Source organism: Talpa europaea (genome assembly GCF_964194135.1).
Source record: "Talpa europaea genome assembly, chromosome: 4".
Lineage (NCBI taxonomy): Eukaryota > Metazoa > Chordata > Mammalia > Eulipotyphla > Talpidae > Talpa > Talpa europaea.
In genome coordinates this window covers 21,655,283-21,679,417 of record NC_140070.1, presented here as the reverse complement: position 1 = coordinate 21,679,417, position 24,135 = coordinate 21,655,283, and the positions used below count along the sequence as shown (strand labels likewise).

At 40.6% G+C, this 24,135-nt stretch overlaps 1 protein-coding gene across 5 annotated transcripts in view; it reads right to left on the bottom strand.

Moving 5' to 3' along the window:
* MTUS1 (microtubule associated scaffold protein 1) overlaps positions 1-24,135 on the bottom strand; it is a gene marked incomplete at both ends in the record, with an annotated part of 94,569 nt that overhangs the window by 251 nt on the left and 70,183 nt on the right. For all 5 annotated transcript variants that reach the window (XM_084232171.1, XM_084232170.1, XM_084232172.1 and 2 more), the window contains 6 exons: positions 526-623; positions 4,970-5,086; positions 7,947-8,042; positions 8,191-8,264; positions 9,290-9,395; positions 10,106-10,320. In XM_084232171.1, coding sequence (XP_084088297.1) covers positions 526-623; positions 4,970-5,086; positions 7,947-8,042; positions 8,191-8,264; positions 9,290-9,395; positions 10,106-10,320 — 706 coding nt within the window. The remainder of the gene's footprint in view (positions 1-525; positions 624-4,969; positions 5,087-7,946; positions 8,043-8,190; positions 8,265-9,289; positions 9,396-10,105; positions 10,321-24,135) is intronic.

Sequence of the window (24,135 nt, the reverse complement as noted above, 5' to 3'; positions counted from 1 at the left end):
TAAGTTAAATAACAGGAAAGAAGTTTATCATTTTAAAGCATTGAGTCCAACAAAAACTATCCTTTTGGACTAAAAGGGAGTCCTGCACTGCACTACCTGGCACGGGTACTGGCTGGAAGTGGGAGCTTGAACCAAAAGAAAAGCTCACTTTGGGGGGCAATTTCATAGCAGGCTGGGTGACACTGCCACACACACTCAGCATGGCTATGACTGTCTTATGTTCGGGGCTGTTTCCTATGTGGTCCTGTGATGTTCTTTCTCTGAATGTATTCTAAGTGTCAGTAAGCCAGGGGGCCCAGGTGGGTCGGGGGAGGCTTGCCTGCTTAGGCTGATGTGGTGACAGCATAAAGCCCTACAGTCATGGTTTTTTGGATAGTAATTACAGTAATTTTTGGATAGTACCCTATAGCCAGCCCCGCCAAATGTGTTTCCAGGAGATATGTGAGTCAAGAGTGGCAAGAAAGTAATGTTCAGTGTTGGAAGAAGTCAGCAACTCCAGGAAAATGAGGGCTATTTAGGTTTTACCTTGAAATTGCCATGTGCTTGTCCATCCGAGCCTTTAATTCCTCATTCTCCTGTTGGAATCGCTTCAATTTGTCAACCAATGCTGTGTTGTTATCCACCTTGGCATAAACAAGAATGCCAACATTTATACATTAAACAAACAAAACCTTTCATTTCTTAAGGCATGGCAGGCACATTCCAGACAAAAGCACACTTTGGAGAGATTTAAGAAAAGTCTAGGGGGCCTCCCTGGTGGTGCAAGGGGGTAAGCACCACAATATGAAGCAATCTGCAGCCTCTGCAGCATGAGTTCGATCCCCGACCAGCCAGGGATCAACCCACATGGCGCAGCAGACCTCTCCTGTCCCGCCCACTGCTCCCCTCAGCAGTGTATTTCAGTCAGTCTGCCTGTTTTGCTCCCCATTCTGTCTCTGGTGAATCCTCTCACCCACCCACATCTCTGGCCTGTACCCCAGCTCTTGTATGCATAAATAAATAAATCTTAAAAAAAAAAAGGAAAGTCTAACAGAATGTTGAAATCGCTACACCCTGATATGTTGCAAATATAACCTGACATGACAGAAGGGAACACAGATTTCCTCATCATCATCATTGGTGCTGACACATGTGACTGAACTAGGGTAGGTATTATTTTTTCAAATGTATGCCCAGGGGCAAGGAGGGGTGAGGGGTGAAAACGAGGAGGGAGAGCACGATGGACTGTGGTGGGAGACTCTGGGTGCTGTGGTGGTGGGAGAGCTGTGGTCACCACACGTGAGGGGAGAAATCCCATACTATAAAAAAATATTTACAAGGATGTGTAAGATGATAGTTCTTCATTAAAAAATAAGTAAAAATGTATGCCAGTCACCTGGAGACTGGCACACCCATGGGGGTAACTGATTTGTTACAAGTCATACCAGCTAAAGAATTTTGCTGGCATTAGTGCCCTGCCCTGGGCAGCCCTGTAGGGCAGTGCTGCTTTCAGCTTCGAGGCAGTAAAACCAAACAGCAGTTAGACCTCCTGTGCTTATCCAGAGCATTACAGCTTCTTATGGAATATTTTGGAAGAAAAAAATTTCCCACATTTGATGAAAACTCATACGCCAGCAGTTCACAGTTCCTGTCAATATTTAATGTGGCCTTAAAGGCAGTGCCCTAGTTACTCTAGCATTTACCTCTGACCGATCACAGAAAGCAGCACTTCACAGAGATCTGAGAGCAACAACTGAGGGGAAGCAGGGCTACAGAAACCCTCTCGCTTCAGCTGGAGATACCTGTTTTTCTGCTAGCCTGGCCCAGGCTAAACTTCTAAGGAAAACACATTGACCAAGTGAGATATCGAAGAATAAAATCCTAGAAGACATTTAATCACTTAACATGAAGAATTGATTACATCCCATCTTACTTTCTAAAAGTAAGATTTTATGACTTACTTAGGAGGCAACATCATAACTGTCAGAATGAATTTTAAGACCTCGTCATTGTAGCCATCAACTAATCTGCTGTGATTATAGCTTTTAGTTTGGAGTCCTATTGTTCTTAACATATCCTGATAACCAAAAATATGCAGGACAAGGTAAGCAAGTGAAGTAACTTTCCCTAAAATGAGACTAGAATGTAAAGAAAAAGGGGAGGGGTACAGAGGGAGGTCCTTGGAATTTCTAGTAATCACAAAGGAATTCAAGATAAAATACAGAGTGGGAAAAATCTAGAATCAGGGAGTGGGTAGTGATCTTAAAACATTTTCTTGCTCAATTTGTGGAAGAGAAAACTAGCTTAGTGTTGCCATAGAGCTGATTACTGGCAAAAACTTTCATATTAAGAAAGCCTCCTTGCTTTTTTAAGTGTCTTATTTTCTGCAAAGGCCAGGAGCTGACAAACCCACCTATTAGTGAGTTTACCTATTATCATAACAAATCATTTGCATATATGAGGCAATGCTAATATACTATTTCTTAGGCATGGCAAGAAACAGGAATATCTATGGATTAACAAAAATTAAAGTGTTTTTTTAATTTTATATATATTTCACATCATTCTTCCTTTTTGTACATGCATGCTTTCTCTTCCCAGGTGTTGTCCCCATAAAATTCCCATTACCCATTCACCCGTGCACCATCACCATAGTCCCTTGTGCTCTACCCTCCCCAGTTTTGATCCATCTCCCTCTGCCCCTCCCCTGCAGATTGTCTCTGATTTACAATGAGATACCACCTTACACTAGTGAGAATGGCACATATCAAAAAAACAAACAAACCAAAAAAAACAACAACAACAGGCAACAACAAATGTTGACAAGGATGTGGAGAAAAAGGAACTCTCCTACACTGCTAGTGGGAATGAAAACTGGTCCAACCACTATGGAAAGCTGTGTGGTGGTTCCTCAAACTACTAAAAATGAAGCTGCCATATAATCCAGCAATTCCACTCCTAGAATCTACCCAAAGGACACAAAAACATTAATTCGAAAGAATGCCTGCATTCCTATGTTTATTGCAGCACTTTTTACAATAGGTAAGCTATGGAAACAACCCAAATGCCCAAAAATAGATGACTGGACCAAGAAGATGTAGTCTATACATATACAATGGAACGGTACTCAGCAGTAAAAAAAAAGGATAAACTCATGCCATTCGCAGCAACATGGATGGAGCTGGAAGGGGTTATGCTCAGTGAAATAAGCCAGAAGGATAAAGAAAAATATCAGATGGTTTCACTTATAGGAGGAATGTAGGGAAAAAATAATTACAAAATTATAATAAAAAATTAACAGGCAACTATAAATCAAAAAGTGCTTTTCAACAGAGCTGTTGTATTTTATTGTTTTATCGCAGTCTGCAAGTAATTTTATTTTTGTGTAGAAGAACTGGGGTGTAGGTCAGAGGTGTGGGGGGTGAGAGGATTCACCAGAGAGAGTGGGGAGCAGAACAGGCAGAGGTACTGAAATACACTGCTGAGGGGAGCAGCAGGTCAGACAGGAGAGGTCTGCTGCACCACAGGCGGGTTAGCTCCCTGGCTGGGGATCAAACTCAGGCTATGGTGGTGACAGCTCTGATTTAACACCTAGGCCACCAAGGAGGCCCCCTATAACAGTATGTTTTTACCACTCATGATTTTTTGAAGTTTTGATGCATGAATGGCAGATGGAGCAAAAGATCCTCAACAGGACTACTTGAGTCATGTTGCCTACCCAGACAGGATCGTGAGACCTGATACAATGGATGACCTTTGACAGGAACTAGTATATATACTAGGTTTGGCCAATTAACAAACCATGAGATTCTCCCTTCCCTTAAAAAACAACATGTTTCGTGACTTTTTTTTTAAAGATTTATTATTTGTTTATGCAAGCATTGGGTACAGTCAGAAGCGCAGGAGGGTGAGAGAATTCACCAGAGCGGGGAACAGAACAGGCACACTGATGAAGTACACTGCTGAGGGGAGCAGTGGGCGGCAGGAGAGGTCTGCGCGCCATGTGGGACCCTTGCCCAGCAGCTTCGCAACCCAGCACTCAACCACTGTGCTTCTGGGGAGGCCCTGTTTCCTGATAATTTTAAGTGCCCATATATCAACATGGGGGCTCAGTCCCATATCCCCCTCAGTAGAGGGGTAATAATCACTACAATAACAATGAACCAGACCAAACTGAACACCACAGCCCAAACAAACAAAAAAGCAAATGGTGACCTCCAGCTCCCTACTGTGGAGGGCTGGTTTGGGTTTGACTGAGGGGTTACTCAATGACGAGTCATCAGAATTGAAGGGAGAGGGGCTGCAGTGCCCGGCAGCTGGCGCAGATGAGCAAAGTACAACACAGGCTGCGGTCACTTAGGTGCCTCGCCAAACCCTGCCCTCTTGGTTTGACTCCTTGTCGTTGGCAGCTGTGTGGCCGGGCTGGGACAAGATTCACTGAATGTGCAGCCCAAATGCGTGGTTCTGGGTAGACTAGTTATACACCAGCACAGGTTGTTGGCCCCAGAGGCTGCAAACTAAACTTTACCCATATTTTTCATTGTATTATTTGTTCAACTGGAGTAATTTTTATAAGGCATGATTCTTTTATCCCATTCTCATTCACCACGAGCAAGATGAAGAATTTGGATCTTGAGACTGAACTGCTCCAATGAGATTAATTTACATATTCAACTGTTTGAGCAAAAGAAACCCACTAAGAGTTAGTGGTATTTTAAATACTGATGTGATGCATTATATTAAACTTTACGCAGGCAAAGAGTAACACATCACTGAAATGAGGCCCAATTTGTTTGTTGCAGTTTTCCCAAGGCCCAAATGCTGCTTGGAAAGCTTCATGAGACAAATGCTCTAGAAGGCAGCAATGAATAAGCCTTGAGCATAGAAAAGAAAATGTAGCAGTTAAAACAAGAAGCAGTTAAAATAACTAACTCCACAGTTCTAGCTCCTATTTCACATCCCACTAGGTAACGATCTGAAAGAAACATACCACTTTCTCCATTTTCATCAGCTTGATGTCCTGCTGATGCAGTTTTTCATTCTTGATCTCTAGCACAGCTTTCAGGCTTTCTAATTCTTGCTCCAGATACATGATCTGAGGATTTTTCTGTAAAAGACACAGCAGGATAGTGCTCTAACTGATCATTTCACACACTCATAATTCAAATTCTTAATATAAAGGATCTCTGGTTATATCTAGAAATTAGACAAGCAGCAAGTGACATTTACCTTCTTATAGTAGTTTTAATGACAGGTGAAAAGCAAAGGCTCTCTTTAATCTCAAAATGATTGTAAGAATGAAATAAAACATTTCACATTTGAAAGTATGTATGTGAATTATTTACCGGTAACAATATGGAAAAAGTATTGATAGTCTCAACTATCTTAATGGAAATAAGAGAAAAAAACACATTGCTTAGATTTCAAAAAGAACTCTGTAGAGATTAGGTGATTACACATCCTTTACCGGTGCTTGGAGGGAGAAAAGGCAACAACAGTTAATTCTAACCAAAGTCAGTAACTAATCGGGAGTGGAAATGTAGTACATTTAGAGGGTTTTCTGGAAAACAATGGAAATGACAATCATGTCCTGAGCCTTTATATTTCTATCAAGGTGGAACTATATAGGGCTGGCCATATTTCCAGGGTAGGCATGGCACGCCACCATTTATTTTTTATTTTTTTAACATAATTTTTATTTTTTTAAAAAAAAATACATATTTTTACATCATTAATTTTTGTACAAGTTTGAGTTCTCCTCTCAGGTCTATCACCACCAAGACATCCAGGAACTGTCACCACAGTCTCTTGTGCTCTTCCCTCCCCTGTTTTGATCTCTCTCCCCCAACGCTACCATTTTATTTGGTGACATTCTGACACCTACATAGAACATGCACTGCTGAAATTCTATCCAAAATAAGCACTGCATAAAGAGAGATATTCTCAGAGTCTCGATGACCCCCAACTCCTGGTTTTATTTATAGAAATTCAATGAAGCCATGCAAAATGTATGATACAAATGAACAGCACAAGGCTACTGATCAGATGTTCGATCCAATGAGGGCATTTCTTAGATAAGAATCAAAGGTACAGATCATCAATACGATCCTCCTGGGCAATGGTTAGTGTTCTGGACCAACCCATAGAGACAATGAGGGAAAGTGGCCCAGGGAGGTTAATTAATCAAACCCCTCATTTCACAGAAAGAGACAATGGATTCCACTGCTTAAGTGACCTGTCCAAAGAATGCTCTAGAACTCCAAAGTACCAGGGCAGGGATCAAAACCCAGCTCTTCCAAAAATTTCATTAGTTTCATATATTATTTTTTCACATTTTTTTTTTACCCTGAAGATAATAATATCCCAGTTTTGTTAAAAGAAACAGCATAAGTTACTCTGTTAATTTAAAAAAATCAGAATTTATAGCCCTGTTCCCAGTGTACCTTTTTCCGGTAACCCTGCTGCCTGTCCCTTCTCTGTCACTCTGTGAGTATGTGCTCTTGTTTCTACCCCTTCTGCATGCTCACAGGGGGAAGGCATTACACATGCCTGCTTTCCTCAATCTCTTTTTCCATTTTTCAAAGCTGCTACAGTACCAGAAAGCTGTTTAAAATCTATTCCCCCAGGGCCTCCTTGGTGGCACAAGGGGTTAAGACACAGGCTAAAGACACAACCTATGAAGCTGTCCATAACCTCTGCAGCATGAGTTCGATCCCTGGCCGGCCAGGAGCAACCCACGTGGCACAGCAGACCTCTCCTGTCTTGCCCGCTGCTCCCCTCAGCAGTGTACTTTCGTCAATCTGCATGTCCTGTTCCCCACTCTGTCTCTGGTGAATCTTTTCACCCCCACACCTCTGGCCTGTACCCCAGCTCTTGTATGCATAAATAAATAAATCCTAAAAAAGTAAGTCAAATTATTAAAATAAATAAATAAAATCAAATCAAATCTATTCTCCCAAATATCAGCAAAGTTTACACCCTGACCAGTGTATGGGTGATTTTTAAGTCTAAATTTTCTTTTTAAATCACTAACATTTTCCAAAAGGGATCACTAAGACCCACACAAGTACTTCAAGAGAGGACAACAGATTTTAAGTGACAAAATGGCTTTGCTTCTTCTGTAGTCTCAGGTCACGATATATGGAACAAACATGGGAATACTAAAGATCGAAGCAACAGCAAAAGCACATGCTTACACATATACACAGAGTAGGGAAGTAAGGATGTAAGTTGCAAGAGCAAATTAAGCTTACAAGAGGAATTTGTATTTTGCAAAAGTGAACATTTTCTACATAATAAAATGATTTCAGCCACAAAAGGAAATGAAGGACCTACATAGTACAGTATGCATGGACCTTGAGAACATGAGCTAAGTCAAAGAAGTTATATACAAAAGGTCACATGCAGCATGACTCCATTTTTAAGAAGTATGCAGAAGAGGCAAATCCATAGGGACAGAAAATACACTGGTAGTTCCCTGAGGCTGAGGAGTTTAGAGGGAAATGGAGAAAGGCTGACTGTTAATATGTACAGGGGCTCTTAGGGGGGGAGGTAGTAAAAATGTTCTGGAATTAGATACCAGAAAGCTTTATAAATATTCTTAAAACTGCTGAATTGTATTCATTTCAAGGGGTGTAAAGTATATTTGATTACAGCTGTTAATTAAACAGACCAAAAAGAAAAGTCTTTACATAAAACCTTTTCCCTAACCAACAGATTATCTGTCTTCCTGTATGTTTTAGCTCAAACCAATATGCAATATGTTGGGATTCATCTGTTTATTAGATTTTTGAATTAAAAAAATGACACCGTAAATAAAGAAGCCTCTTACAGTTTTAAAATGATGCTGCAAGATATGAAAAGGATTCCAAACACATACTATCTCTCTAGCTGTTAAATGCTTAGCAGAGGGCAAAAGGCAGCTGGGCAGGAAAAACCTCCAGTAGTAACAGAAGGGCACAACTTACTAAATTTGCCTTCTCTTTTGATATTCTTTTTTGTTCTTCTGCTTTCAACTTTTCATTTAAAGCATCATTTTCACTCTTCAGATCATTGATTTGTTTCTAAAACACAAGCAATGAAACACGGAACTTAAGTTAACAAGCAGACACCAGAATGCAGAAAATGTACAGACATACCAAAACCCACACATATCTCAAGAATGAATGATTTTTTTATTTTTTTATTTTTTTGCTACTGAGGTTTACCTACCTCGAGTGACTCCTGCTTCTCATAAAGTAAATCCTCAAGTGATTTTTTTTCCATTTCATGGCTTTTCTTGATTTCTGGAAAGAAGTAATATTTGTTAGGCAATCACAACCTATGAGATCACTGTCTTCTATAGTTGTCAAATCACACCCAGGTAAGAGTTGCTCATAAAGCAACAGGACTATTGTCTGTGTATGAGGCTTTTATGTACATTAAGCAGTCTGCTGTCAAATGAGCCCTGCAGGAGCACAGACATTCCATCTAATGTCTGACAGCAGAGGCCCACAGAACACAGGAAGCCCAGGGAACACACACAAGAGTCTTGGGGGAGGGTTCAAACACTGGCTTTTAGACTCCTGGTCCAGAACTTCTGTGCTCTTTGCCATTTGTTCTTCATGACCCAAACAGACGTCTAAAATTAAACTCATTTCCAGCAGGAAGGAAAAAATAAAGTCTACTGTGGGCCAGCTACTTTTACATGTTCTCATCTTTGACTTCACACAACGGCTCTCTTTTTCTGATGAGAAAGGCCAAAGGCCACGCACCCGTTCTTACCACGTGTCCACTCGTGTCTCTGTAGGGTGAAACGAGTGTAACGATTTCAGCTACATGGCCAATTATGTTCTGAAAGACATGGCTTGTTCTTTCCCATCTACTACAACCCTTCCAATCATGATGAAATAATTTAAAAAGACTCTATTCAGCAAATGCAGCTATATTTCGCAGCAGTGCTGGTGAGTGAGAGTGCCCAGCATGGATCCCCGGGAATGGCCAAGGATATAAACCGAGGCCTTCAGCTTCCTAAAACTGAAAGTGGTGAAGCACAACCACTGCTGAAAACAACATTAAGTTCTTCAAAAGTGCTAGTTCCTAAAATGCTGGCATTTATATCACACTATTATTTGTATCCTTGAGGATGCAGACATCCTAACATTGTCCTTAGCAAGCAATGAACAATGAAAAAAATAAAACACTCCAAACTGGACACCACAGGTGTTCTCTGGAGGGCATTCTCTGTTCTGTGAATCAGTTCTGTTTTCCAACATATCATGCTGTTCCATTAAATGTTCTGCAATTTAAATAGAAGAGAAAGCATTCTTGCCTGCAAGCGTGGCTTCATAGGCCTCCTTTAGCAATTCCACTTTCTCCGAGTGGCTAGCTTCAATTTCCAACTTTGAGGTTTCATGGGCAGCATTTAAGTTGTCAAACTGTAAGAGGGAAATCCAAAACAGTAGTTCACCATTAAAATCAAAGGTCATAAGTTGAAAAATAAGGCGCAACATGAGATGACTTTACACATAAGCTTGCATTCCAGCACAAGAGTTGCTTGACACATGTAAAGAGCAGCAGGACTTGGAGTTTTACACTTCCAGCTCCCCACGTAGGAACACAGACACACAAGCTCTCCACGGCTCACTGAAGGAAAACTTTCAAGGTGAAGACACATTTCTCAGCAACAGGATCAGGTAAGCTACTCCCATCATGCGGGCCTCTACTGCCTCAGTCTCCAGCCTGTGCCTGACACAGAACAGGCACTCTGGAAACACTGGCTAAGTGAAAAATTGACTTTAAAAGGGAGTAAGGAAATTAAAGGTTGGTTTATGACATACCATTAGGTGAAAACAGTTACTAAACAAGTACCATTTTAAAAAAGAAGAAATGCAAGACAGGAGATTAGCTGTACAACCCATGTTCACAAAGAGATTATTTCCAGGTAGTAGGGTTGAGGGTTATTTTAGTTTATCTTTTTCCTTCTGTTTGTTCACTCAACATTAAGTACATGGCACTGATCATTAGAGGAAAATGTAAGTCAAAATCCTTTTCACCAATTTCAATTAAAAAAAGTTAATCATCAAACAATTAGAATTCAAATAACTAGGCATTGTCCAAGAATATGTTCAGGTCCAAAGGCACCGACCTGTTCCTGCAGTTGAGTTTTATACTTCTCTGCCTCTTCAATGTAGATGTTCTGAAACTTCTCACATTCCCCAGTATAAAATTCTTTAAGCCGATTCTCTAGTTCTGTTAGATCAGTCTGGTGTTGCTGGTTTAGCTTCTGGACAAATCCTTCGTAAGCTGTTTGCAACTCATTTCTGGCCTTTTCCAATTTCTCACAGGTGGCTGAAGCGGTGACTGAAGTGAAAAAGGAAAGGAACAATGACATTTAACTTAGTCAATGTCCTGAATTTGTAATATCCACACACACTTGGGATGTCTCTGGAAGCAGAGAGAGAGAGAGAGCACAGTCTCAGTTCTGTAGGGACCAGGCTTTCAAATGCCATAGTATGAAGTGAAAAATAAAAAGGACAAAAGGCAATGATCTCTGGCAGAAAAAAACAACAAAAAGAAACAAGCCAACAGCTATGGAGCAAGCAGTGAGGGGGTACTGAAGAGCCTGATTCCCAAGTAAAGATGAGCCTTTTCTGTGGTGACCTAGGAGTGAGGGAGCATAAGGTTGAGAAGGCTCTGACTGGCTGAGGCATCTCTAAAGACAGCCAATCACTGTGGGAGAAGTGAAGACACAGAAGGATCTGGGAAGATCAGGGACAAAAAATTAGTAGATTTTAAGCTTGTCCTTAACTTGAGATGATTTCTTTTGAAAAATCAGCAATGAAAGTCAAAATATTAGAATTCATAGAGCACCAATCACCAGTGCATAAAAGAGAAAACTTTAGGGAAAACATCTTAAAAGCTACCAACGTGAACATATTGAAAGGTAAAATAACATGCTTTCAAAATGCAAAATAATGTGATAAACTCAGTTTAAAATCTGAGCATCCTACCTCTTCACCACTACCACCAAAAAGAGAATCACCTAAAATACACTGCAGAACTGGCACACAAATGCATCCATGCACACACTACAGGGAGTCCTGGAACGTCACGATCACTTCTCAGGAAGCTGTGAGCTCTTCCACCCTCTTCACTGATGTTAAAACACAGGTGAATGGAGACCTACTGCACACCCACCAGGACACATGTTCTCCATACTCTAGAACGCTATGTACTAATATAAAATGGGTATTGGTAAAGTTAATCTTTACTTCATTTCAGAATATTAAATTTCAGGCATTGTGGGAGGAAATAAAAGATTGTTTTAGGGCAGAGAAACTAATTAGGGCACCTAACTAATGTGGAATTGGCTGGGTTCTGGGATGAATTCCCGGCGCTGCTTGGACTTGTGTTCTTGGGAATATGCCATGTGGAGTAGAACTACCAAAGTGACCTTTAACGGTATCCTCTCAGAGGTAAGATGGACCATATGGAAAATGACAAGGACAGTGACTGCTAAAACAAAACTCTGAAAATTCAAATAAACATTTATCAGAGGGGAAAGGAATTAATGTTAAAAACAAAATTGCTGGGGCCTCCCCTGGTGGCTCAGGCAGTTGAGCGCAGCTCTATGAAGCTGTCCTCAGCCTCTGCAGTGCCAGTTGGATCCGGCTGGCCGGCGAGGGTCCCACATGGCACGGTAGACCTCTCCTGTCTCGCCCACTGCTCCTCTCAGCAATGTATTTCGTCAGTCTACCTGTTCTGTTCCCCACTCTGTCTCTGGTGAATCCTCTCACCCACCCATGCATCTGGCCTGTACCCCGGGTTCTTGTATAAATAAATAAATAAATCTTTAAAAAACACACACAAAAAAAACCAAAAAAACAAAATTGCTACTTGATGACTGGTGCACAGAGGGGCTCTGTACACATCACCTCACCGAATTCTCCCACAAGTCCTGGAGAACCATACTGCTAAATCAGGAAACCAGAAGAAGGGCGAATAGGTGGCCTGTGGCACAGAGCTAGAAGTGTGATTCTGATTCTGAGCCCCATGCCTGTGTTATTTCAACCCCAGTCAATTGACTATTGCACCAGGAACTGGTGAGAAAACCACCTCAATCGTTAATTTGAATATATAAATATGGCGCATCAAACTATAAAAAAGGATAATGAACATCCTCTCACATTAGCCACCAGACAGGGCTTTTACTGTTAAGGGGAAAAAAAATTTAAGTAGTGTTCAATTGTGTTGGCAACTGTGACTGAAGAGGTGAAGAGAGGACAGATGAGAGGGAAAGGGAAAAAAATGGGTCAGATGGGGGAGCAGGAGGTTTACTGCTGTTTATTACCACAGGCCGAGAGCAGGCCCAGCCCCAGACAGTGACATCAGCCTGCAGCTGCGCAAAGACCTTTGCTCTGTTTATTGCTGCTTGTGCTGTGTGGACAGCAGCTGGGCTGAAACCTTCGCTCACACATATGGCTTTAGTTTTAAATAACTGGCCTGGGCTCCCCAGGAAACATTTCTTTGGCATCAAGACTCAGACCATGTTTTTACAGGACACACATGTGTATGTATCATGAGCTCCCAGAGTGCTCCTGGGGGCTGGACACACTGCTGGGGGCGGGGGGCTGGGACGGGGAGAACATCAGCCCAGGGTTTTAGTTGTGGATGTCCCTGTAATATTACAGGGTAGGAGAGGTCTCTAATACCACCTGCACTTGCTCTTACTCCTGTTCTCAGTCCTGTCTCTTCTGTGCATTTTCTCCACAATTCCACTCACTTTCAGTCCATTACTCAAACACCTACTAAAGTCAAAAGCAAACATAAAATCTAACAGAATTTGGGCAACATGAGCAAGCAGTTTTCCCAGTGTTAGGTGAAACTCTTTCTGGGAGTTACTGCATGAATAGAAAATCCACATGGATTTTTGAAAGCATATCTGTGACTGAGAGCACCAAAAGATCACTGATGGGTTCTTTCTTTTGTGTACATACTGATAAACTACAAAATAGGTCCCTAACAATCTACTTTAAAATGAGAAATAGTCTTCAGAATTAACAATGAAGGAAAGAAACACAAAACAACTTTTACAAGATTAGCGCCAAAACAAAGAAGTGGACATTTTTACTGAGATGAACCAGGGCTGAGAAGACTTCTAGACCAGCAATGTAACAGCCACTGCCTGACAGTTTAAAACATGAACAAGTAAGTAAGGGAAAAATATTTAGAAGTGGGGAAATGCTTGAAATTTTCCCTTTCCAAATAATTATTTGGATGACATCTAGAAAAGGCCCATGTGACAGCCAAATATAATCTCTGAAAAATGGAAACTGGATTTATCCCAGATGCTCCAGCAGGTGCAGAAAGGGAGCCATTACCCAATTAGCCCATGTGGGCATTCATCAAAGGGGGAGGTCGGATTTTGAGCATTTCCATTTTGCAGAGACCGATTCCCCCTTGATGACTGATACATGCACTGTTCACAGGGAAAAGCATACAACCATGACCCTAAATTATCAACATTCTTTTGAAATATTACAGAGCTTTCTTCATTTTTATATGTGAGTGCCATGCTTTACCAGGAGGCACCCCCCAAAATATCTCAATTCTAGGAATATAAGTCTTAACAGAAGGGAGGCAAAAAACTTAGGCTTAAGTCTCAGTTATACCATTTACTGGCTGTGTGACTTGAGCACAGCATTTTAGTCTTCTAAGTCTGTATTTCCTCATTGCAGGATGGGGATAAGGTTAGTGCCTTCCTTATGGGAGATCATACATGAAGCTCCTGGCCCAGTTCCTGGCCAGAGTAAGCAAGCACAATACTCATAGCTGCTGTTAGGATTAGCCTTTAACAGTCCACTGACTCAAAATCTGCTTGAAGACTCCTCAAAGACAGCCTTGGGCTCTATGACGGAGTGTAGTAACGAAAAATAAGCATTGCATGTTCAGTATTCAGACAACACGCACACGTGGCAGGGTGTTACAGTGGAGAAGACATCAGCCTCAAATTTTCACCTTCTCACCTTTTTTGACATTTTCCTGATTTAGGTGACTATCAAGAAGGGATTAGTTTAATTATGTTAAATCTATATAATGGAATACTTTCCGAAGAAAGTAAAAATACTTTACAGCTGGTAGAAAAGACTGGAGAAGTTCTTTACGTACTGATCTTTAAGAAATGTTAAGTGGAGGGCCTGCCCTGGTGGCGCAGCGGTTGAGCGCTGGGTTGCGAAGCTGCCCGCAGCCTCTGCAGCGCCTGTTTGATCCCCGGCCACCTGGAAAAGCCAGGTATCAAGATCCAAAAGAGTCAGGAATAATCTTTGGCCTTCCCCTTAATTGCCTAAAAAAATTCAGGAACAATACCTGTTCCATGAAGGGAGTTACCATCGTTGATAACTAGCATATGAGTTAGCTGTGGAGGCAGGAAGGAACCTAGCGATATTTGACTTAAAATTCCTATGTCCCATGGCTTCTGAAGGACCCAGCAAACATTTGGTTACCAAACACTTGCCTTATCTCATGTTCCTGTGAGTTTTCTTCCTTTCGCCCTTTCCTCATGAGCTAAAGATGTCATATAAACCCCAACTGCCTATTGGGAAGCCCCCCTGTAAATGAAATTTTTCTCCTGTTAACCTGTCTTTTTTTAAAAAAAGATTTATTTATGCATACAGGAACTGCTGTAGAGGCCAGAGGTGTGGGGGGTGAGAGGATTCACCAGAGACCGAGTGGAGAATAGAACAGGCAGACTGACTGAAATACACTGTTGAGGAGAGCAGCAGGCGAAACAGGAGAGGTCTGCTGTGCCATGTGGGTAGGTCCCTGGCCGGCTGGGGATCGAACTCATGCTGGAGACTGTGGACAGCTTCACAGTGTTGTGCTTAACCCCTAGAGCCACCAGGGAGGCCCACCTGTTAATCCGTCTTGTGTCATTTTATTAGACCAGCCGAAGAAATTATAGCGTGGAGTAAAATTTTACCTCCCCAACAGTTTCTCTCTAAAAGTGGAGCCTAATTTACTTAAAATTGGAGATGATAAAAAACTGAATAAATGAACATTTTTCTAAAAGTAAATTGCTATGTTGTGGAGAGGAAGTAGCTGACAGAAGAACAACAAAAGCACAGGGACCCTATGATCAGACAATAGCTATTTCTAATTTTCTGCCTATCAGTTTCCTGATAAACAGGTAGGAATAAACATCACCTGAGCTGTTCATCTTATAGTTGATAAGGATAATGTGAAACAGTAAGAGTATTCTATTTCATAGAGCAAATCTTCATAGACTTTGGAATGATGATCTACACATATGCGACTCAGGCCTGCTTCTCAAAAGTACTACCCTTTGAAATTTCACATGACCAAGAAATTTGGCAAACAGGTGTAGACAAAGGTTTTTCCTACAAATGGATTTCTGATTGTTCTTGAGCATTAGAATCAACATGAACAGGTTTCAAAGCCTTCCATTAATCTAACTTATTAGGAACTAACTTTTACAAAATGCCAATATTATCAAATCAATTCTCCCATAAATATCATCTTACTTCTCAAACTCAGATCATACTTTCCAAAGTGCTATTACATTTATGATTCCATCTACTGTAGTACTGAGTTAATAGTCATATAGATATGAGGGGACTAGGGTGACAGAATTGGACCTAGAACACCCTCTTAGCCTCTTTCTATAGCACAGAACACAGAACCTGATCTACGCCATTTCTTCAACTTGAGATATGAAAGAGATAAGCTAATTCGTATATAGAAGAAATACCTCAGGGTATTAGGGCTCAATTCGCAAAACTCGGCTGAGAAAGACTGAAATAAGGCATATAAAAGATGATCTCTTTCCCCCTCTACACTGAGTAGTCCTGACAATATCTTCTTTGCAAATGATCTTTGTCCGTAGGTGCTAGCTGGGCCTGCATGGAGCCTCAGGTTCTCCCTGCCAAGACAAGTCTGAAAAGACTTGACTGGTTTTCCACTTAGTCACCAGCCAACAACATGCTGCAAAACAGATGCTCTCCTAATCACAACAGCAAACACTCATCTACCAATGGAAACATTCAAGAGTGAAAGCGGATCAGAGCTGCAAGCCTGGCTGAATAACGGATAGTGCTCTAAGTTTCAGGCCTGGGGAAAATGAGTTAAGACTTTTAAAAAAATCATGTCTCAATCAAAGAATAAATGCAGTGTTAAAAAAAAAATGGTGATTGAGAGTCAAGTACTGACTGCTTTTCCTCCCTGATGATTCATTTTTAGGACGCAAGGGTCAGAAGGACAGGTGAAAGTTGATGGCGTGCATAATATTTGGAAGCCTGTATATAAGAATGGACTCAATTCAGTTGGAGCTCTTTGGTATTATTTGCTTTCTTATTGTGCTTACTGATTCATATATGTTATTTTTACAGAAAAGAAACAATAATTGGGACTGCGAGATTGGTGTCAACCTGTAGTCTAGGCAGACAACTGAACAGAATCACCCAGAGGGTGGTTAAAAAGAGGATTTCTGGACTCCAACCCATGTCACCCAAGTCAAAATTAATGGGCATGAAAATGAGGAATCTACATTTCAACCAGGTCAATTTTTTTTTTTTACACAAGGGAGTTTGAGAACCACTAGTTAATATCACTTATCTAGTGACAAGCAACATTAGATAAACTGAGTTTATCAAAACTGGAGTTAGAACAAAGACACCAACTCAATGCACTTTCAAAACAGATACTCTTGGTAAAACTGTGCATCTGTACAGATGACAGAATATGGTCTTTACCTGTACAGTCAGCCAAAGTCTAAATTTAGGATAGATGGATATGGACAGGAAAATACTATCTCCATCTTTAACCAACTCAACAAGTGAAGAGCTCTGTTTTGGTATATGGTCACTTTTTTTTCCTTTCATTAAAACCCACTCCAAAAACCACTTGTGGAATTCTGCAATGCCAAAGTGACTTAACTGTGCAGAGTTTTAAAAATACTTTAAATACAGCCTTGTTAAATGACACTGTAGACAAAACTGGAACAGGAAAAGAATTAACACATTCCATAAGGTGTGAGGTAGCCTGAAGTTCATAGATACCAGTTAAGTGTTGATTAGACAATTTGTATACTGCCCTTGGCGGAGACAAGTCATTATTCCCTAGGAAATTGCGAGACATATTCTAATATAACAATACTTCTTGGACTCTTGACTTGAATGAAGCATTCTAAAAGTAGATACCAATGGAAGCTAGTGTTGTTTCAAATTATTTTCCAACCTTTCAAAGATTTTCATCAAACATTCCCTTCTGGAGTTAGGAGTTTGATAGTTTAGCCATTCTAGATTCTTTCCAAGAGCTTTGCTTGCTAGCTGTTTACCCTTAAGGAAGTTACTTAAATGTTAAACCTTTATAAAATGCAAACCAGTCAAATTTGAGCTGATTGTTATGGAAAAAAAGAGTAGATACTCAACATATGCTCACGGCCACACCCATCTCACAATTCTCACATAAGCATGACATGGAAAAATCAACTAGCTTTCTATATAATTATTATGGGAATTCCAGTAATTTAATTTCAGTGAATTGAAGGTTAAAATCCTGTGAAATGCCAATAATCAAAACAAAAATTATACAAAGATGTAGGTAAGCTGTTAATTCTGATGGCTAACAAATATATAATGTTGAAATACAAAATATCTTTTTCTTTATATACTTATATAAAAAAGTGATTTCAATGATTATGATTAATTTAAAAAATAGGAACCCCAGAAGATAATTACAGCCCTCTGTTACACCCGTTTTGGTCCACCAACTGTAAAAGATCAAAATAAGACATTTCTTCCCTACCTCAAAGACCAAACATTTGCTGTGAGTAAAATCATTAAAATTGAACTGCAATCTATTTCAAGGTTTGACACTTCCAGAAATGATCTACTGATAAAATGGACATGTCAGGCAACAGAAAATGTTTCTAAGATAACTAGTTCACCTTACTTTCTTATTATTTTTTCCTAAATTGACTATTTTATGACAGTTTATATAAAAACATTTGTGCACAATAGCTGAGTATTAATATAAAGATAAAACTAACTCTCCTTAACTACTGTCCTTGATTCACTCACTGAAATACTAAATGTTAGGCGTACGTAAGAGATTAGCTGTTGGATTACAAAGATAAAGATACTGGCATTGGCCTTGCCTTGAGGAACTCCAAGGTTTGTACTGAGAAGAGGTATATAAACAAATAATTGCAATGAAGTACCTTGGTATAGTCAAGATGCAACTAACTTGCTTGAAAGATTTGGGTGAAACTCAAACCAAGATAAAATATTTTAGCCATTTCTTAAAAAATGAGTAAATGAGAACAAGTTTGAGAGGCAAAAAACAAAAACGATAGTAAGAGGCATAAAATAGAAAAAGCAGCATATCAGGAAGAAAGGATAACATGTGCACAACAGGAATAAATGAGATAAGAATGAGCCGGTGGTTGGGATGGGGGGTGGGGGGAGCAGATGTGAAGACAAGTAAAGAGCACCCAGGACATTCAACCGGAAGGTTATGGTGACTTATCCTATGTTTGGGCATAGGAATCATTTGTTTGTATAAAAATGTCTAATGAAGGACACATAAGATCTGGTATAAACATAATCTGCTAGCCTGTGGAGAGAACAGAAGCAGGCCTGGAGGCAAAGTGACTTGTCGGGCAAACAGGGGCATATAGTCCAAGTGAGAAATTATGGGGCTTAAATGAGAACAGCAGCAGTTAAAATGCTGGCAAGGGACAGATCTGGTATTTAGAAAGCAGACTGGTTTGCATGTGGAGGATGGAAGAAAAGCACATGACTCCAGTTGTTAGTTTGGGTGGTGAGTGAATAGTAATGCCACAACAGGGGCTGATGGGTAGACTATGAGGAATAGATTTGAATGAGGAGACTGCAGTCTTCAGGGGCTGGAGGGTCAGGAAGCCTTGATTACAATGGACTAGCTCGCCTAAAGATAGCTCTTCACCAGGAAGAAATACATCTGCAGCTTGGAAAGGACAGGACTAGAAACATACACCTGTGAGTTTAAACCATGGGAATGGATGAAAACAACTGACAATAAAAACCTTGCCATATGACAACATTATTTTAGGAGTAAATGAACTTAGGCTACACCCACTTGATAAACTTGCAAGTCATTAAATAGTACCACAATGAAGACTATAGATAATATGGATATTTTCTTAATGTAAATTAAAAAGATAAGAGTACACATAAGCATGACATGGAAAATCTCAAAAACATGAAGAAGCCAGACACACACACACACACAGTTTCCATGCACATGAAAATCTAGAATAGACATAGAATAAAATAGAATAGCTTATGGTGATAAAAATCAGATCAGATCAATGTTGCTTCTAGAGGAAAGAGGCATGAAGGAATTTTCCTAGATAGAATTTTTCTATGCAGATGCACTTGTCAAAACTGATGGACCCAAAGCATTTCACTGTATGTAAATGACACCTTACAGAGTACAATGTTGTATATATTTATGTAAACAAAGACAAGGGGATATGGAAAAGTTAGTTATGTCAGGGCAGTGGAGCTATGGGTTATTTACCTGTCACTTCAGAATTTTCATACGTAAGTCTTTAAAAAAAAAAAGAAAGGGAACTTTAAAACCTCAAATGCCCATACTTAGCCAGCCACTATGAAAATGAAAGCACATTTTTCCCATAAGAAACAGGAAAAAATTGCTGCAATTGGGGTTTATACTCGGAAGACAACAGGAATGGCCAAACTCAACACAAGAATGAAAGCACCGAGGAATGTAAGATGCTGGGGGAGCCCACGGCATTGTTCTGAGTAGACCAAGGAGGGGTTTCCAAAGTGTGGTCACAATAGCACGTGGCAAGTCATTCCACAAAGGGGGTGTCCTCAGGCAGCAGAAACTTTCACTGGAGGGAAACTGGGCTGACTTGACAGCAGATGACACTTGCTAGAGTATGAATGGAAGGGACAACGAGAGGCAGTTAGATTTGGAAGGTCAGGAGCATAGGCTCTATTTGGGTGTTAGTGTTCCTGATGTGATGAGTTGTCCTTTATTCTTTGCTGTTCTTAGTAGTTTGGAAGCCTTGCCTCAATCTTCAGAGGTGGCAGAGAAACATTGCTCACTGGAAGAGTGACAACAACAATCCCCCATTATCTAGGGAAATTTGTGAACCCTTTAATGGTGGTGGTGTGGCACCTCAATTCTCTTGAGTTGCCTGTGATGAACAAGGCACAGACCAGTTGCTTCATACATATCACCATTTTGTTCAAGCTCCACAGTCGTCCAGCAGAACGCGAAATAACTTCCCACCACCAGTGGGGAAACTGCACTCAAAGTAGTCAGAAGTTACCTAGGAGGGAATGGCCAAACACCTAGACTATGGACGCCATACCCCAAGACTTCTATGTATTAGGAAGGGATAGATCATGTCTTACATTTGAGTCTGAAGAGGAAAAAACATCCTGTCCCGAGGGAGTTCTAATACTATTGAATCCAATTATTATTCCTTTCTTTGGTTTTGCTTATGTCCTCACAAAACAGCAAATGCTGCTGATTGCTACACAACTTAAACAGCATATATCTTAATAGCTATTATTTAATATCAGTTAACAGTTCTAGATGCTTTAAGATGCATTACTTCATAAGATCCTTACAGCCACCCTTTTTTTAATTGTCTTTTTTTTTTCTTTTTTTTCTTTTTCTTTTTCTTTTTATATTCCCCATACATTTGCACCCCCTTATTTTGGCCCCAATCTCTCCTTTCCCCACCTCCCCTCATAGTGTGTCTCTGGTTTATAGTTGCTTGTTGATTTTGATTTTTACTTTGTATTAATTAGTCTTTTTCCTGGTCCCTTATTTAGGTTTTCTAGATTCCTGCTATGAGTGAGACCATCCGGCATTTTTTTTTTTTTCCTTTCTGGCTTATTTCGCTGAGCATGATCCCTTCCAGCTCCATCCATGTTGCTGCAAATTGCATGAGTTTATCTTTTTGGATCGCTGAGTAATATTCCTGAGTAAAATTCCTGAGTAATATTCCTGAGTAATATTCCTCAGTAAAATCGCTGAGTTTATCTTTTTGGATCGCTGTGTATATGTACCACATCTTCTTGATCCAGTCATCTATTTTTGGGCATTTGGGCTGTTTCCAAAGCTTAGCTATTGTAAACAGTGCTGCTATAAACATAGGGGTGCAGATGCTCTTTGGAATTAATGTTTCTGTGTCCTTTGGGTAAATACCTAGGAATGGAATTGCTGGATCATATGGAAGCTCCATCTTTAGCAGGTTGAGGAATCTCCACACAGCTTTCCATAGTGGTTGGACCAGTTTGCACTCCCACCAACAGTGCAGGAGAGTTCCTTTTCCTCCACATCCTCGCCAACATTTGTTGCTGCTAGTTTTTTTAATATATGCCATTCTCACTACAGAAGCAATTATGACTTGAAGCAATTATGACTGCCATTTTACAGAGAACAAAACTGGGACAAAAGAAATATGACTTGCCTTTGGTTGCCCAGCTACCATAAACTTGAACCTAGATAGTATGACAACACAGTCTAACTACTTGCACTGCTCCTCAAATTTATACAACTGAATTTTAAACTTTGTTGTGTACAAACTAATTAACACCCCGCCCCTGCCCTCTCCCCCCACTACAAATTGGCAGAACCGAGAACATTCTTTCCGCACTATTTCATCAGAGTAACAGAATAACTACTTTTCTTCTTTCTCCTCACAAAACAAAACCTTCCCTAAATGCTTTTTGTTGCTACTCAAGCAGTCTGCTTAATCAAAAGCAGCACATTCCCTACCAGTCCAGCCTTGGGAGAGCAATCAATATAAATGAGTCAACTCTTGAGTCAACCCTTGTGCCTCCTGCCACTGCCACAGTGGCAGTAAAAGCACACTCCTTATCACAGATGGAAAGCTGAGAGTGGGTACAAAGTGTTGCAGCAATTTCCTGTCAGGCTATGTGACTAACAGGAGGTGCTGCATACCTGGGTCCCAATTTAAATTGCTTAATTGTGCTATCAACTAACAGGTAACAAGAGGATCCCCCATTCAAGCAGAGTGAATGAGGGCAGTGTTTGGTTGGTGTTTCTGCCTTGTTTTAGGATGAGGCTGAAATGTGAACCACCAACTAGGCTCATCTCTACCTCCACGGAGCTATAATAACTCCAAAACACACAACAAAGGTCTCTTTCCTACCTTCTAACTCTAGATTCATGACCTTATTTAAGGCTCAGACAAAAGCAAATTAAGTTGGTCATTTGGCTAATCAAAAGGAAAGTAGTCTAGTTAAGTAACCAGCCAGTGTCAAAAGTCTCAAAGAGGTGGGCTGTTGATTTTTCTTTGGACAACACCAGAGTTTAAGCATCGTCAGTTAAGTAGGCTTTATGTGAATACCCTTAAGTTTCCCCACTCAGGACAAAGATCTCAGTGTGCTTCCTTGAAACTCTTTCCTTAGATTCTTAAGTCTTTCCGTGCTGAACTTCCATGTCTTAAATTTACATTTCCAGAAAGAGCTCATCATTTTCACATCATAAAATAAGCTCCGGAGAAAATTATACTTCTGCTAGATATTGAGAATGGCTAGCCACGAGTTCACCCATCAGGAAGTGAACAGAGAGGAGATGGAAGCAGTGATGAAGTCTTGACCCTACTTTTACTGCTCTGTACTGGGGAAAAAACTCAAGAACACTCAAGCCCAGTAAATAGTATCGATGTTTAAACTCTAGTCCTGTCCAAAGAAAAATGGGCAGCTCCTCCTAGAACTAGATCAACACATCTTTCATGCGCGGCTATTGCCACGGCATAATTTGTACACCTACCTACCCACACTTTTTTTTTTTTTATAAATTTTATTGTTATATTCCCCATACAATTGCAGCCCCCCCATTCTGACCCCAGTCCCTCCCCTCCCGCCCCCGCCCCCCTAAAAGCGTCTCTGGTTCATAGTTTTTTGTTGATTTTGATTTTCACTTTCTTATATTCATTTTCCTGGTCCCTTATTTAAGTTTTCTAGATTCCTGCTATGAGTGAGACCATCCGGTATTTTTCTTTTTCTTTTTGGCTTATTTCGCTGAGCATGATCCCTTCCAGCGCCATCCATGTTGCTGCAAATTGCATGTGTTTATCTTTTTTGAATGCTGAGTAATATTCCATGGTATATATGTACCACATCTTCTTGATCCAGTCATCTATTTTTGGGCATTTGGGTTGTTTCCAAAGCTTAGCTATTGTAAACAGTGCTGCTATAAACATAGGGGTGCAGGTGTTCTTTGGAATTGATGTTTCTGTGTCCTTTGGGTAAATACCTAGGAGTGGAATTGCTGGGTCATATGGAAGCTCTATGTTTAGTAGGTCCAGAAATCTCCACACAGCTTTCCACAGTGGTTGGACCAGTTTGCACTCCCACCAACAGTGCAGAAGAGTTCCTTTTTCTCCACACCCTCGCCAACATTTGTTGTTGCTAGTTTTTTTAATATGTGCCATTCTCACTGGTGTAAGATGGTATCTCATGCCTACCCACACTTTTGATGGAGACTGTCGGCACAGGCTGAGAACTGCAAACAGCAAGGAATTCAGCCTTCAATAAACCATCCAAGACCTGCCTGACTCTCCAGGGCTGAGGTGCAGAAAGGGGGAACCCCAAGGCAGTCAATTCAACCCAACATGGCGGCTGAAGACAGAAAAGGCAGCATTGCCTTCTCTTTCACAGACCCTGAGGGCATTTTCCAGGAGAGACAAGAACTAAAACAGAATCCTGCCTGACACTGGCAGCATCATGTGCTGACTGCCACAGAGGACTATAGATATCAGAGGTGCCTGGCTTCCTAGGGTGCTGGGTCCTAATTCACCAACAGCCCCACCCAAATTCTATGATTGGCATAGAAAGTGCCTTCTTCAGACAGGCTACCCCTCCACATGGCATCCTTTTAACTACACTCTCCATTCATAACCCACCCTGCGGAAGTATAATTACTGTTATCTGAGAGGAAATTTTCCAACCATTCTTTAACATAAAAAATGGTTAAAAAAATATTTAACAGGAATGCACACAGTACGAAAATCATTCTGTCCTCTTAAGAGAAATGTTTCAGTCATCAGAAGCTCTGCTAGGCTTACTCAGATCAATGCCAGGAATTCAGTGAACTTGGGGTCGA